The 12,822-nt window shown below is 39.3% G+C and overlaps 1 protein-coding gene across 1 annotated transcript; it reads left to right on the top strand.

Moving 5' to 3' along the window:
* The first annotated feature begins 4,858 nt into the window (after positions 1 to 4,858).
* On the top strand, positions 4,859 to 5,614 carry LOC149192785 (uncharacterized). The gene has a single exon (XM_089407111.1). It carries the CDS (start codon positions 4,859 to 4,861, stop codon positions 5,612 to 5,614), a length of 756 nt encoding a protein of 251 aa, XP_089263237.1.
* The last annotated feature ends 7,208 nt before the right edge of the window (positions 5,615 to 12,822 follow it).

Here is a 12,822-nt window from a genome sequence, read left to right as displayed (position 1 = left end):
TTGCTTCAAACATTCTAGGGGAATGCTTGGAACACTTCATCGAATAGCGAGAGATCTGGATTGACAATCATTTTTCCTAATGGTGACAAAATGACATGTAAAAAACTTGTACATTAAAGGTGGCAGTGCCTCTAATGTGACTACTAGATGAATATGCTTCGCCCACTTGTAACCACCGAAGGATTTGGGAAAAATTATTCATCATCTTGTTCTTTTCCATCTTGAGGGATTCTTACAGCAATAGTTTGAAAGGATCTCCTGCTCCCTGTTCTTTCTTTTCTTTTTTCATGCGAGGTCATCGGGGTCGGTGAGGCCAGCCTTGCAAGGGAAAAACCATTTCAAGTCCCAACTCATTATACTTCGACCTTGTTAGGGACATGCACATAAAAATAGAGAAAGAGTAGAGCACTGTGATACCACTGATCCATATGTATGAAGGAATGAAATGTAATACATATTTAAATAGAAACACAGAGTTATAGTAAAAATTAAACTTCAATTAATTAATAAAAAATATTGAAAATTGTTTACATGCAAAATGGAAACAAATTAGCTCGAGCGAAGATAACTTATCTCTAAGAAGATATGTGAGGGCTACATGCCTTCTAAACTATGTTACCATGAGGCTTGGAGGCCTTTTTATTATTAATAAATAATGGAAAAACCTAAACATCCAAAAACCTAACCCTAGGAGATGAAGCGCCAAAATTTTGTGCGCCCCATTTGGATTGGTTGGAACGCCAACTTCCCGAGGTCATAACTTGGGAATATGTTCTTCGTTTTGTGCGCACGATACCTCATTAGAAATATCTATCCAAGGAAAACAAAATTTTCACGGAAAACTCTTTCCTTAAACAACGGGCTTGGCAAATTTTCCCAAAAAACGTCATTTAGGGCCTCAAAATAGCTCCAGAAGTTCACGACCCAAACGCTGCTAAAAAAAAGAAAGTTGTGCTAGAATTAAGGAAACTGAAAGAAAATAGTGTTGGGGTCCAAGTGGAATAGGAGTGTGGCCACCAACATCCACTTGGATCAAATAGAAAAACCTTTGAGCATCTATAAAAAAAAAATCATATATTAATTCAATAAAAAAAATCTAATTTTATAGATAATACAATGGAATTATTTCAAAATAATTCATTATTCACCACTAGGTCCAACAATTTACCATTCATCGGTGAACAAAAAAATCAATCAACTAAAAATATATTACAAAATCAAATCAAACTCAAATTTGAACATTGAACAAAACTACTTTCCTGAAAAATTCTCTGGCCTTTATGATAAGTATATATATATATATATATTTAAATAATTTTTCCTTTTAAATAAAAAAGGATTGAAAAATCATACTCTTAACATGTACTTCACACTCCACACAATGAGATAAACCTTCTTGTTGATTACATGAGCAAAGTTATCTACTACGTGCCATGTAAACCAAAAAACTAAATATTTCTTTGAAAAATATTAGTTAATGAGTAAATTAATTAGCAAGTTTTCATACAAAAATAGTGCTTTATTAGAATGTTTATCGACAGTGGCCCTTGCAAATAAAATATTAACTTGATCTCTCGTCCAAACTTCCATACCATCACAAATGTTTTAAAGCATCGAAAACATTGTATTAAACCTGAAGCATATTATTTAAATTTGGGTCACTTTTCTGTAATACCTCATGAGCATATGCCAATATCCATGGCACTACAATGAAACAAATGTGATTATCATTCGCCAATTTAGTTAGGCTTACGGTAATTCTTTCATATACGTCCACTAGTTTCCATAAGAGATTGGATATTTCCCATGTTAACTATGGTTGCAGCAGAGTTCAAGAAGAAGAGGTTCTGGCTGGAAGCATAGGTAGTCATCTGCGAGTCTATGGAACCTCCGTTGAAGAGTTCATGATCGGAGTGGAGAAGCCTTTTCTTGATTTCCATATCGTTGTAATATTTTTTTGTGGAAAGCGGTGGGACTAAAGTAATCCAATAGCGACAGGTTGTTGTCTCCATCGGGAGAGGTTGTGCGCATCTCCGCACTTTGCACAATGAAAGTGTGAGGGAGTGAAGAGAGGGTTTGCGGAAAAAGGATGTCTAGGAAAGTTCAGATGAAATTATGTGTGGGTTTTAGTAAACACTCTCAAATAATGACAAAATGTAGACCTTACACAATGAGGCAGGGACATGTTGAAACATGACGTTACCACCCTTGTTTATAATCCCATGAGTATTTGTATGTTTTTCCTAAATTTTGTTTTTTCTTTTTCTCAATTTATTTTTTAAAATAATTGTGAAATTAAAAAAACGTGGTTTGTATGGTTTTCAGTGAGAGGAAATGTAAAATAGTTATTGTAGCTTAACATATTATTTCAAGTGTCTAAATTTATCACTATTTAGTGATTAGATTATAAATTTTAAAATATTCAAAAATATATATAGATTTGAATAATGTTAAATGTCAAACAGTTAAATTTATTTATATTTACTAAATTTCTAAAATATTTTAAAATATAAAATCAACATAAAAATAATCCCCACACAATTAGCACTTGTCATTAATTTGTCTCCCTTAGATTGTTATTTCTTCCTATTTCTTGCCATGCTCTATGTACTCCTTTTATCTTGCCATGTATGTATTTCACTATTTTTTCAAAATGTGTTTTTTCAGTCTCCTATATTGACATGAATATTGAGGATATTGAAGATAAAATTTTATAATTATATTTTTTTCATCAATTCAAATTGCTCCTTTTCAGGGGCCTAGCTAGAATAATAGGAAGATACAACCATGATTTTTGACAGAAATAGTTTATTTGAAATATCAAATTCAAAGATTACATAACTAGTACAGTAATGTGGAATTAGTATCGTAACTGCAATTTCAACTTTCATAGGAATTGATAATGAATTTCAAAAAATATTAGTAACCCAGATTCTGATTAATAGAATTCTAAAAAGGCAACTTTTAACTTTAGAAATCTAGCCTTTGTCTTAGTTAAACCAAGAGGAGCATTTAAATTGAATAAAACAAAAATGAGGATGAAAGCATGTTATCGTGAGGAGAGCCGCGAACTAGGGTTTATGCAATCCAGAGCTTGAGACAGGGCTGGAATACCACAGATTCAGACTGGCAGCATTGTTTCGAAAGGGGCAACTGCTGTCGGACTGGATGGGAGCAGAGGGGTCCAGTGGGACCCCAACGTTTAAGCAGATTGTCATGCAGAAACAGCAACAGAAAATGAAAGAAGGAGTCAGAATAGAGGGAATGAACAGCAAGATGCAGAATAGCAGAAAAAACAAGGAAAAGACACCAATGATGCCTGACAAGACAGAAAACACCTCAGAAGTCAGGAATAAAGAGAAGTAGAACCGAGCAGACACAAAAGACAAAACGGCCGCAAAGTTTCAACCCTCAGAAAACGAGGAGGAACGACCAAAAGAAGACAAAGAGCCAAAAAACAAAAGCGAGGTCCAATCGGAGAAGGAGGGGGAGTCCAGCGCGAACCCCAACAGGACCCCTATGACCAGCAATGCATGTAAGCCCAAGAAAAAAGACAACCTATGGGTGACAATCACTGACCCTGAAATCCAAGCCTACAGGGAGCACATGGCTGAACATGCCATCATTTGTAAATTTATGGGAGTCTGGCCATCTGAGAGGACTCTGTGCCAATGGATAAGACAACAGTGGAAGCCGAAAGGAGATGTGCAGTTACATCTGGGGGCTAAAGGATTTTTCACAGTAGTCTTTACAAGTCTAGAAGATAAAGACAGAGTTTTCGAAGGTGGCCCTTATTTTCTAGCAGCAGCAGGCCTGTGAGACCTTGGAAGCCAAACTTCGTCCCGGAAAAGGAATCTTTCACTCAAGTACCGGTTTGGATCAGACTTTTCTCTCTCCCAATAGATTATTGGGGATTGAATGCCTTAAAGCAAATAGGGGATAAGCTAGGCACCTTTGTTAAAGCATCGGAGGCAACCATGCAGAAAAGATATACCTCCTACGCCAGAATCTGTGTGGAACTGGATGTGTCTGGCGCACTACATGAAGGTTTCTGGCTCGAGTACAGGGATGAGGAATACTTTCAGGATTTAGACTATGAGCAAATACCCTTCAGATGTCGGAAATGCCACGAGCATGGGCATCTGATAAGGGACTGTCCACTGAATAGAAAGGAGGCAGAAGACGAGAAAATACAAAACAACAAAGACAAGAACAACTTCACCAAACCAAAGAACAGACAGCGCGCCAATAGAAGAAGGACTAATAAAGGTAGCACAGAAAGAAACTACTTCAGTAACCTCTTTGGGATCCTAGATCTGGAGACTGACTCGGAGGAAAAGCAGAATACACCTAATGTGGAGGCAGGGCAAGAAGGACAGGAAGAACCTACAGGGAAAGGAACCGCGGAAGGAGAATTCAATGGTGAAATCCACATGCAGGATAGAACAGCAGAAACGGACGAAGAAACAGAGATGCTAACAAGTGAAGCGGGGAGTGAAGATCTGGAGCTGGAAGAGACCCTAGCTATGGAAGGATTGGACCTTATGGCGATTGTAGAAAGCTGGAGAGCTAAAGGGATTGAAGCAGTACCGGAGGAAGAAATCAGGAAGGTCAATGACCTCTTCATTGCACGGTAGAATGCAGTAATAGAGAAACAGAAGAGAAAGTTAGGCATAATCAAAGGAAGCAGCCCACACTACAAAGCAATACTGGGAAAAACCTCTGGCTCGAGGCACAAACGCCGTAGAGGCCGCAAGTCAAGCGGAGAACGTCTGCAGGAGCTTGGAAAGATGTTGTTCAACGCAGGTAAGATTAGGCAGCTAAGTGATTATCCGTCCTTCCAAACAATTGTTTAAATATGAAGATCGTATCATGGAACGCAAGGGGGATCAACAGCCAGGCCAAACAGAGGATTCTGAAGCGGCAGATGCAAAAATACAACCTGGATATGTTGTTTCTACAAGAGACCAAATGTAATAGAGTCATCATGGATTGGCTACGAGTTAAGTTGGGAAGAAATTTTGAAGTCCTAGAGATCGAAAGCCAAGGGCGAGAAGGAGGCTTAGCTACTTTCTGGGACACAAGGAGATACCAGATTCTATCAGCTGAAGCAAGCAAAAACTACTTAGCACTGGAAGTGCAACCTACAGGTAATTCTATATCTTTCCTATGCATCAATGTCTATAGTCCTCAGAAGTTAGAAGACAAGATTAGTTTCCTAGCGTCTTTATCCAAATTTATAGAAAGGCACCCTGATGCTAAATACATATTGGGGGGAGATTTCAACATGATCACCTCCCTCCTGGAGAAAAAAGGAGGCCTCAGAAAACTAAACAGCGATGCGGAGGTTTTCATAAGTTTCATTGATAATGCAAGAATGGTAGATGTATACCCTAAGAGTGGTAAATTTACATGGAACAACAGAAGGGGGGGTGAAAGGCTAATATCTTATAGACTGGATCGTTTCTTAGTCTCGGAAAGCTTAATTTTAGATGGAACGGTAGTTGAGTCGAACATCCTCCCAAGTGGAGGGTCCGACCACTGGCCGATCTCACTAGCTGTCGAGCTTCAGGGTACCCCCAGGAACAAACCCTTCAGGTTCGAAAAGTTCTAGATAGAACACCCCAACTTCCTCACAATGGTGGAAAAATGGTGGTCAGAACCTTTAGATGAAGAAGGATCCAAAATGTTCAATCTTCAAAAGAAACTAAAAAACATCAAACTGAGATTAAAGGATTGGAATAAAACAGTATTCGGAAATATCTTTCAGGAGAAAGCTATCACCGAAAACAAGCTGGAACAAATTCACAAGGATGGTGCGGCAGGCTGCAGAAATGAAGAAACCTGTGAACAAGAAAAAGAGCTTACTCAACAATGGCATAATAGATGCAAGCAGGAAGAGTCATTATGGAAGCAGAAATCAAGAATCCTTTGGTTGAAGGAAGGGGAGCAAAATACTAAGTTCTTCCATAGATCAGCCATGGACTACAGAAGTGCCAACAAAATCCTAGAACTAAAAAACAGTGAGGGAGAACTCCTTAGAAATCACAACGAGATATCAGCCTCCCTATCGGATCACTTCAGCTTCATAGCGCAAGAACCAGGGATCAACAGAGAGGAAGCCATCAAAGAAATTACCAATGTCATACCTAAATCCATCACAGAGGATCAGAACTGGGCCCTAAGAAGAACAATCACTATGGAAGAAGTCGAGGAAGCAGTTAGAAGCATGCCCAGCGACAAAGCTCCTGGACCGGATGGATTTACCATCAACTTCTATAAAGCCTGCTGGAGCATTGTAAAGCAAGACATATGGGAGATCGTGGAAGACTCAAGACAATCCAAAACGATCCTAAAATCTCTAAACTCAACTTTCATTACTTTTATACCCAAAGTGGAGGAAGCTAACACACCAGAAAAATTCAGACCCATAGCCCTTTGCAATGTCATCTACAAGATCATTTCTAAGGTCATAGCCAATAGGCTGAAGGCAATCCTCCCTGGCATCATCTCGCAAGAACAGTCTGGCTACGTGGAAGGTAGACAAATTCTAGACAATATTTTGCTTGCACAGGAGATGATTCACTCACTTCATTCGCGGAAAGAAGCTGGAATGCTCATGCAGTTAGATCTTTCCAAAGCTTATGACAAGGTAAGTTGGTCTTACCTGGAAGCAGTTTTAGAAGCTTTTGGTTTCAGTAGACAATGGATCAAATGGGTTTTAGCCCTCATAAAATCTCCTAGATACTCTATCCTTGTGAATGGTGCCCCTTCTGCTCCCTTCAGCCCCTCCAGAGGCATCAGACAGGGGGACCCCTTGTCCCCATTCTTGTTTGTCATTCTAATGGAAGGCCTAAGCAGATTAATTGCCAAGAAAAAAGCAGAGGGTCAAATTAGAGGTCTGCAACCTATCAGATCCATTCCAGCCACAACTCATCAACAGTTTATGGATGATACCATGTTACATGGTACTCCAACAGTAAAAGAAGCTTTAGCTTACAGAGACATCCTCAATCTTTTTAGCAAAGCTTCGGGAATGGAGATTAATTTTTCCAAATCTACTATTTTCTTCTTCAACACGCATCAGGCTATCCAATCTCATCTATCTAGGCTTCTGGGGTTTAAAATTGGCTCCTTACCTTCAAGATATCTTGGTGCCCCTCTAACTCTCAAACCTTGGCAAAAGGTTCATTGGGAGAAAGTCCTAGCCAGTATGGAAAGGAAGTGCAAACATTGGACTCACAGGGCTCTGAATTTTGCAGGTAGATTAATACTAACAAAAGCGGTCTTGCAGGCTATCCCTCAGTATATGCTATCAATTCTTCCTGCTCCAAAAGGAATCTTAAATCAAATGAGAATCATCCAGCGCTCCTTTTTATGGAGTGGAAACAATGAAAAGAAAAAATGGTCTTTGGTTGCTTGGCAGAAGCTGTGTAAACCTAAGGATAGGGGGGGTCTAAATTTGGTTGATCCCTCAGTGGTAAATAGAATCTGTGGGGCCAAAATTTGGTGGAAATGGGTCTCTGACACAAGCCTACCTTGGGCCATTCATTGGAAGGAAAAGTATATGCCGAATAGCACCACTCTAGAACTAATAAGAATGCAGGACGCTCCCAACGGATCGCCAATATGGAACCATGCCAAAGACAATAGAAGTATTGTTCAAGACTATAGCTTCTGGGAGATACGAAATGGAACTCAAGCACTCTTCTGGGAGGATGCCTGGCAGCAGTCCCCGAAACTGGATACCCCTCAACTTCTGCCCTTGAAGCAAAACAATCAAAATGAGGGCAAATTCAGAGTCAATCAATACTGGAACCCAACTAGTGAAGACCCGGATTGGCGGGAATGGACAGTTTTCAACTCTTCCCACAACGAAGACATTCAGGAAACCATTCACGCTTTAAATCAACAAATCCTCAAAAGAAAAATCCGAATTGCTGATGAAAATGATAAGCTTAGATGGGGTCCGAAAGGCAACGGGGATTTCTCCCTGAAAGAAGCCAGGAGTATCATAGAGAGGGAAGAGCAGCCTGATATAGTGCCCTAGACCGATAAAGTATGGGACAGTCTTCAATGGCCGAAGGTTAGAACTTTTCTATGGCTTCTTATGCAGAAGAAAACTTTAACTTGGGAAAACTTATTGAAAAAAGGGTTCAAGGGACCTTCTAGGTGTCCTACGTGCATGGAGGCGGCGGAAACAATGAATCATCTTTTTAATTCTTGTGAGTGGGCTTCCCAGCTTTGGCACTGGATGGAAGAAGTTCTTGGAGCTTCTAATCGGAATAGAGACTCCATTCAGGGAACCATCATCAACTGGAGGAGAAACTTTTCTAGAATTCGAAGAGTTGAAAGTATATGGAAGTGCGCCCCAGGCTTTATCTTATGGACAATATGGAAAGAGCGTAATCGAAGGATATTTCAAGAGGAAGTCGGAAACATAGAATTTGCAAAAGATTCAATCACAATTAACATCAAACAGCTCATACAGACAAAATGCAAAGAAGAACCGAATGAAAAACCTTCGGATCAGGACTTATGCATATTGAAGAGTTTTCAATTGGAGGCCTCCAGCAACCAGCCGACTAGGGGAAACAGGTCACAACCTTCATCGCAACTCCTCAGATGGCAATGCCCGCCAGAGGGAGGCCTAAAATTGAATTTTGACGGGGCATCGAGGGGCAACCCAGGCACAGCAGGTATCGGAGGCGCAATTCGCAATCAGGCTGGTGACATTGTTCATATCTACTGCAGGGCGCTTGGAGAAAGCACAAACAATGAAGCAGAGTTTGCTGCGCTTGAGCAAGGTTTGAAAATTCTAAGAACAATTCGACAAGGGAATGTCATAGTTGAGGGGGATTCATCCTTGGCTATCACGGCGGCCAAACGCTTACAAGCAGGCACAAGAGCCAGTAAAGCCACCAAACATTGGAGGCTGGCTAAGGCCACTGAGAATATAGCGGAGCTGATAGCAGAAATGAGAGGCATGGTTTTCCAAACAGTAAGAAGAAAAGCGAATGGGTTGGCAGACTTTTTGGCAAACCATGGGGTTGACAACCCGAACAAAATTGTGGACAACTGTTGGCAGGAGGTAGACTGCCCAATCCTCAAGGTGACATGTGCACAGCTGGCAGAGAAGGATTTAATCCAAGCCGATCGAACCTAGCAGGTGACGGTTTTGGGTTACGTTACCGGAAGTTGGATGTTACCGGTAAAAGCAGCAATAATAACCAAGGCAACGGAATGACAGGACATCTCTGGCGGTGGAATTCCTAGCGGCGGCAGGCCAGCCAGACGAGAGATCATTACAGATCGAGCCACAGAGCATATAGCATCAGCAATAACAAAATTAGGACACATGGAAGGGTTCCGTATGGGAAGGCATCAATAACATTTATGGTGATCTCAAAAGAGGCGGGTTGGCTCGAGGCACTGCAAAGGAAGACCAGACATGCAGGCAAATAGGGTATTTCAAACACCACTATTAACCATAGCATCAGATCAAACGTACAGGACACTTGGCATAATTTCAATTGGATTATGAGCAGCCACTTTCATTCCAATTCGACCTGCAACGGCCTTGCTTGTGCGAACCTCAATCAAATTTATTGCAACAGTACTCCCACTTCCAGCGGGATTAAGACAAACTTCAGGAGGGTTCACAAACGAAAACACTATAAAGCAGGGGGCAGACACCCTGTTTTCTCCACAGTTTCTCATCATAGTGTCGAGCACGCATCCGTGAACAGCAATTGCATTAGCTGGGAGGAGCACAGAGAGTTAGATATGGATGCGGGAGTTTGCCGTTGTGCTGCTACAAATCGGGACCTTCAAGAGGCGAATAGAGGCTATGAAACCCGAACGGCAACTAAGAACAAACGAAAATTTGCTGAACTGTAAGCCAAGGCTAAGCAAGAGGAAGAGGGGTGCACGGAGGAGGAGATTGCAGAGGAGGTGGATTGGATGAAGGATCTGGGCACTCCCTCGAAGAGGGCAACTCAGTTTGTTAGAACAAAGGCAGAGAGTTGGCGAACCAAGACTCTCATCGCCAAAGCTTTGGAATCAATCGAGAAGGAAAAGCAGCAAATTGTGACTGAGGTGAACCTCACGGAGGCTCAAATGGCAAAAATAATCGATTACAACAGTTCGTTGGACGGCCGAATCACCACTGTGCATGAGGTTGCTCAGACAGTCAACAGGAAGCTTACTCTGCTCATCAGGCTCCTCAGGGACACTGTAAACCCAGCTCCCGTGACTCCGCAGCCGGCCACAACTGAGGTGCAGGAGAACGATTCAATTGAAGCCCTGCAAGCTAGGGTGGACAAACATGTTCAGGAGATGGGTCTGGACACTATCAGTCAAATGGGCAAGTTCATCTAGGGTAGTCCCTTCTGTTGTTTCCTTCATCTTTGTCTATGTTTCGGCCTCAATCTATCTATGTTAATGTCATGAACTGTAATGTCTCGGTAATATCGGTTTTTTGGCACAAGTATAGCTCGGGCCACCCTGCGCGGTGTGCATTTTGCAGTCTCTTTTTTCTGAATTCTCTGAGCAGGTGATAAGTTATGGTCTATTGTACATCCCTGCTTTCGATATGCTCCTGCGGATTTTTTGTACTATATTTTGTGATATAATATAAACATCTGACTTACACAAAAAAAAAATAGAATTCTAAAAAGGCAATTCATTGACCTATTATCCTACTTATATGCACAAATTCAACTAATAGTGAAACCACCATCCATAGAAAGTTACAAAAATATACTTGAAAATACTTTAAGGCCATGGTGAACTTCTAGATTGAAAGGATTGTATATCACATGCTCCTTTGCTCTTTCCACTACTCTCTTCACATATGTATCGTATATTCCCTCTTGGAAATATATCTGGGATCATGTGCAACATATTTTTCCCTGCTATCCAAATAAAATAGTAATTGGTTTGATTAATGGAAGGACCTAATAATTTACTATGAATACATCATTGAGTTGTGCCTAACATGTTAAAAATTACCACCATGTGGGCACGATTCATGACCTCATCAATATCAACATCATTCATGATGATTAAAAGAAATTTTCCCTCAAGTTCAAGACTTACAGGTTTCAAGTTTCTCTAGGTAGCGGCCACCATGATAACACAACCTATTTTAGTGGACCTGGAAGGAAATCTATACAAAAACAAATACTTATTTATTGATGTTGCCATTGTACCCTAATTGTTAAAATTAACAAGATAAACACAAATAAATAAAATGCAAAACACATTGGGGCATAACTTGCCCTTCTTGCCATTAAATAACGTTTACTATGCATGGAAAATTTTCTAGAATTATCTAGCACTATGAAATTCTAGAAATATCTAGAATTAACTAATTCTAAAAACACTAGTTATCTAAAAATGACTTGGACTAACAACTAAGTGTCTATCTAGAGTTAAAGTAATTGTTCAACTTTAGCTAACATGGGAGATTACTATACTTTAACACTCCCCCTTAATCTAAACTATTACATTTATCAACGTTAGCAATGCCTAAGTATTGCCTCTAAAATTAAAAAAGCATTTATTCCTAATGGCTTAGTAAATATATCTTCTAGTTGATCTCCAGATCCAAAAATTGAAGAGATATATCCCCATTGTTGACAAGCTCATGAATGAAGTGATGGCCAATATGAATGTGTTTAGTTTTGTAGTGAAACACATGATTTCTAGAAAGTGCAATATTTCAATTATTATCACAAAATATAAGAGTTGGCACCTTCTTTCAAACTCAAGATCACATATCAATCTACTTAATCAAACTACTTAGCATGCTACTCTTGTTGTTGCTACATTCTCTACTTCTATTAATGAAATAATGACAATGGGTTTCTTCTTAGATTCCCATGAAATCAATCATGTATCTAAGTGAAATGAATAACCTAAGTTACTCTTTATATCATCAATACTTCATGCAAAATCATTATCTATGTAACCAACAAGATGGTTGAGGCTTTGAATTAATGTACAAAACTCCATACTATATTATTCATATAATATACCTTAAAATTATTTTTATTTCTTTCCAATGAGTTTCTTTTGGTGATTCCATGAACCTAGATATAAAATCACTACTATTTATGTAACCAACAATATGGTTGTCCTTTGAATTAATATACACAATTCCATACTATATTGTTCTTACAATATACCTTAAAATATGTTTTCCTATTTCCAATTAGTTTCTTTTAGTGACTCCATGAACCTAGATATAATATCAGCTAAATACACTATGTCAGACTTTGTTGTTGTGATATGCATTAGGTTTCCTACTAAATGTTTGTACAAATTGGAATTGACTATTGGACTAATGCCATCTTTGCTTATCTTGATCAGTAGGAAAATTAGTGTGTATGTTGGCTTGCATTCACTTATCTTGAATCTTGTCAAAATGTCCCTTACATACTTTCTTTGAAAAATGAAGATTCATTTTTCAAACTATTCACCTTCTATCCCAAGAAAATATTTCATGTGACCAACATTGGTCATATCAAATTCCTTCTCCATGGTTGTTTGAAATATTCAAGATGTAAATTTTCTATGTAAATCATATCATCAACACAAATGCAAATAAGCAAAACATTACCTTCAATATTTGTTTTATAATGCAGTGTGTTCATTCATGTTTCCTTTGAATGTTTTTTGAGAAAATATAAATGAATTATGTTATACCATGCCATGGGCACTTGTTTTAAATCATATAGTCTTTTTTAACCTATAAAGGTTCTATTCTTGACACTTGATTTCATATCGTGGAGGCTAATATACATATGCTTCTTCCTT

This window comes from Pinus tabuliformis, chromosome 2_2 (genome assembly GCF_031772625.1).
Source record: "Pinus tabuliformis cultivar Carrire ecotype Pingquan chromosome 2_2, CPIR1, whole genome shotgun sequence".
In the NCBI taxonomy this organism is placed as follows: Eukaryota; Viridiplantae; Streptophyta; class Pinopsida; order Pinales; family Pinaceae; genus Pinus; species Pinus tabuliformis.
Note: the sequence above shows the minus strand (reverse complement) of the source record. Positions and strands in the feature narration are given on the sequence as shown.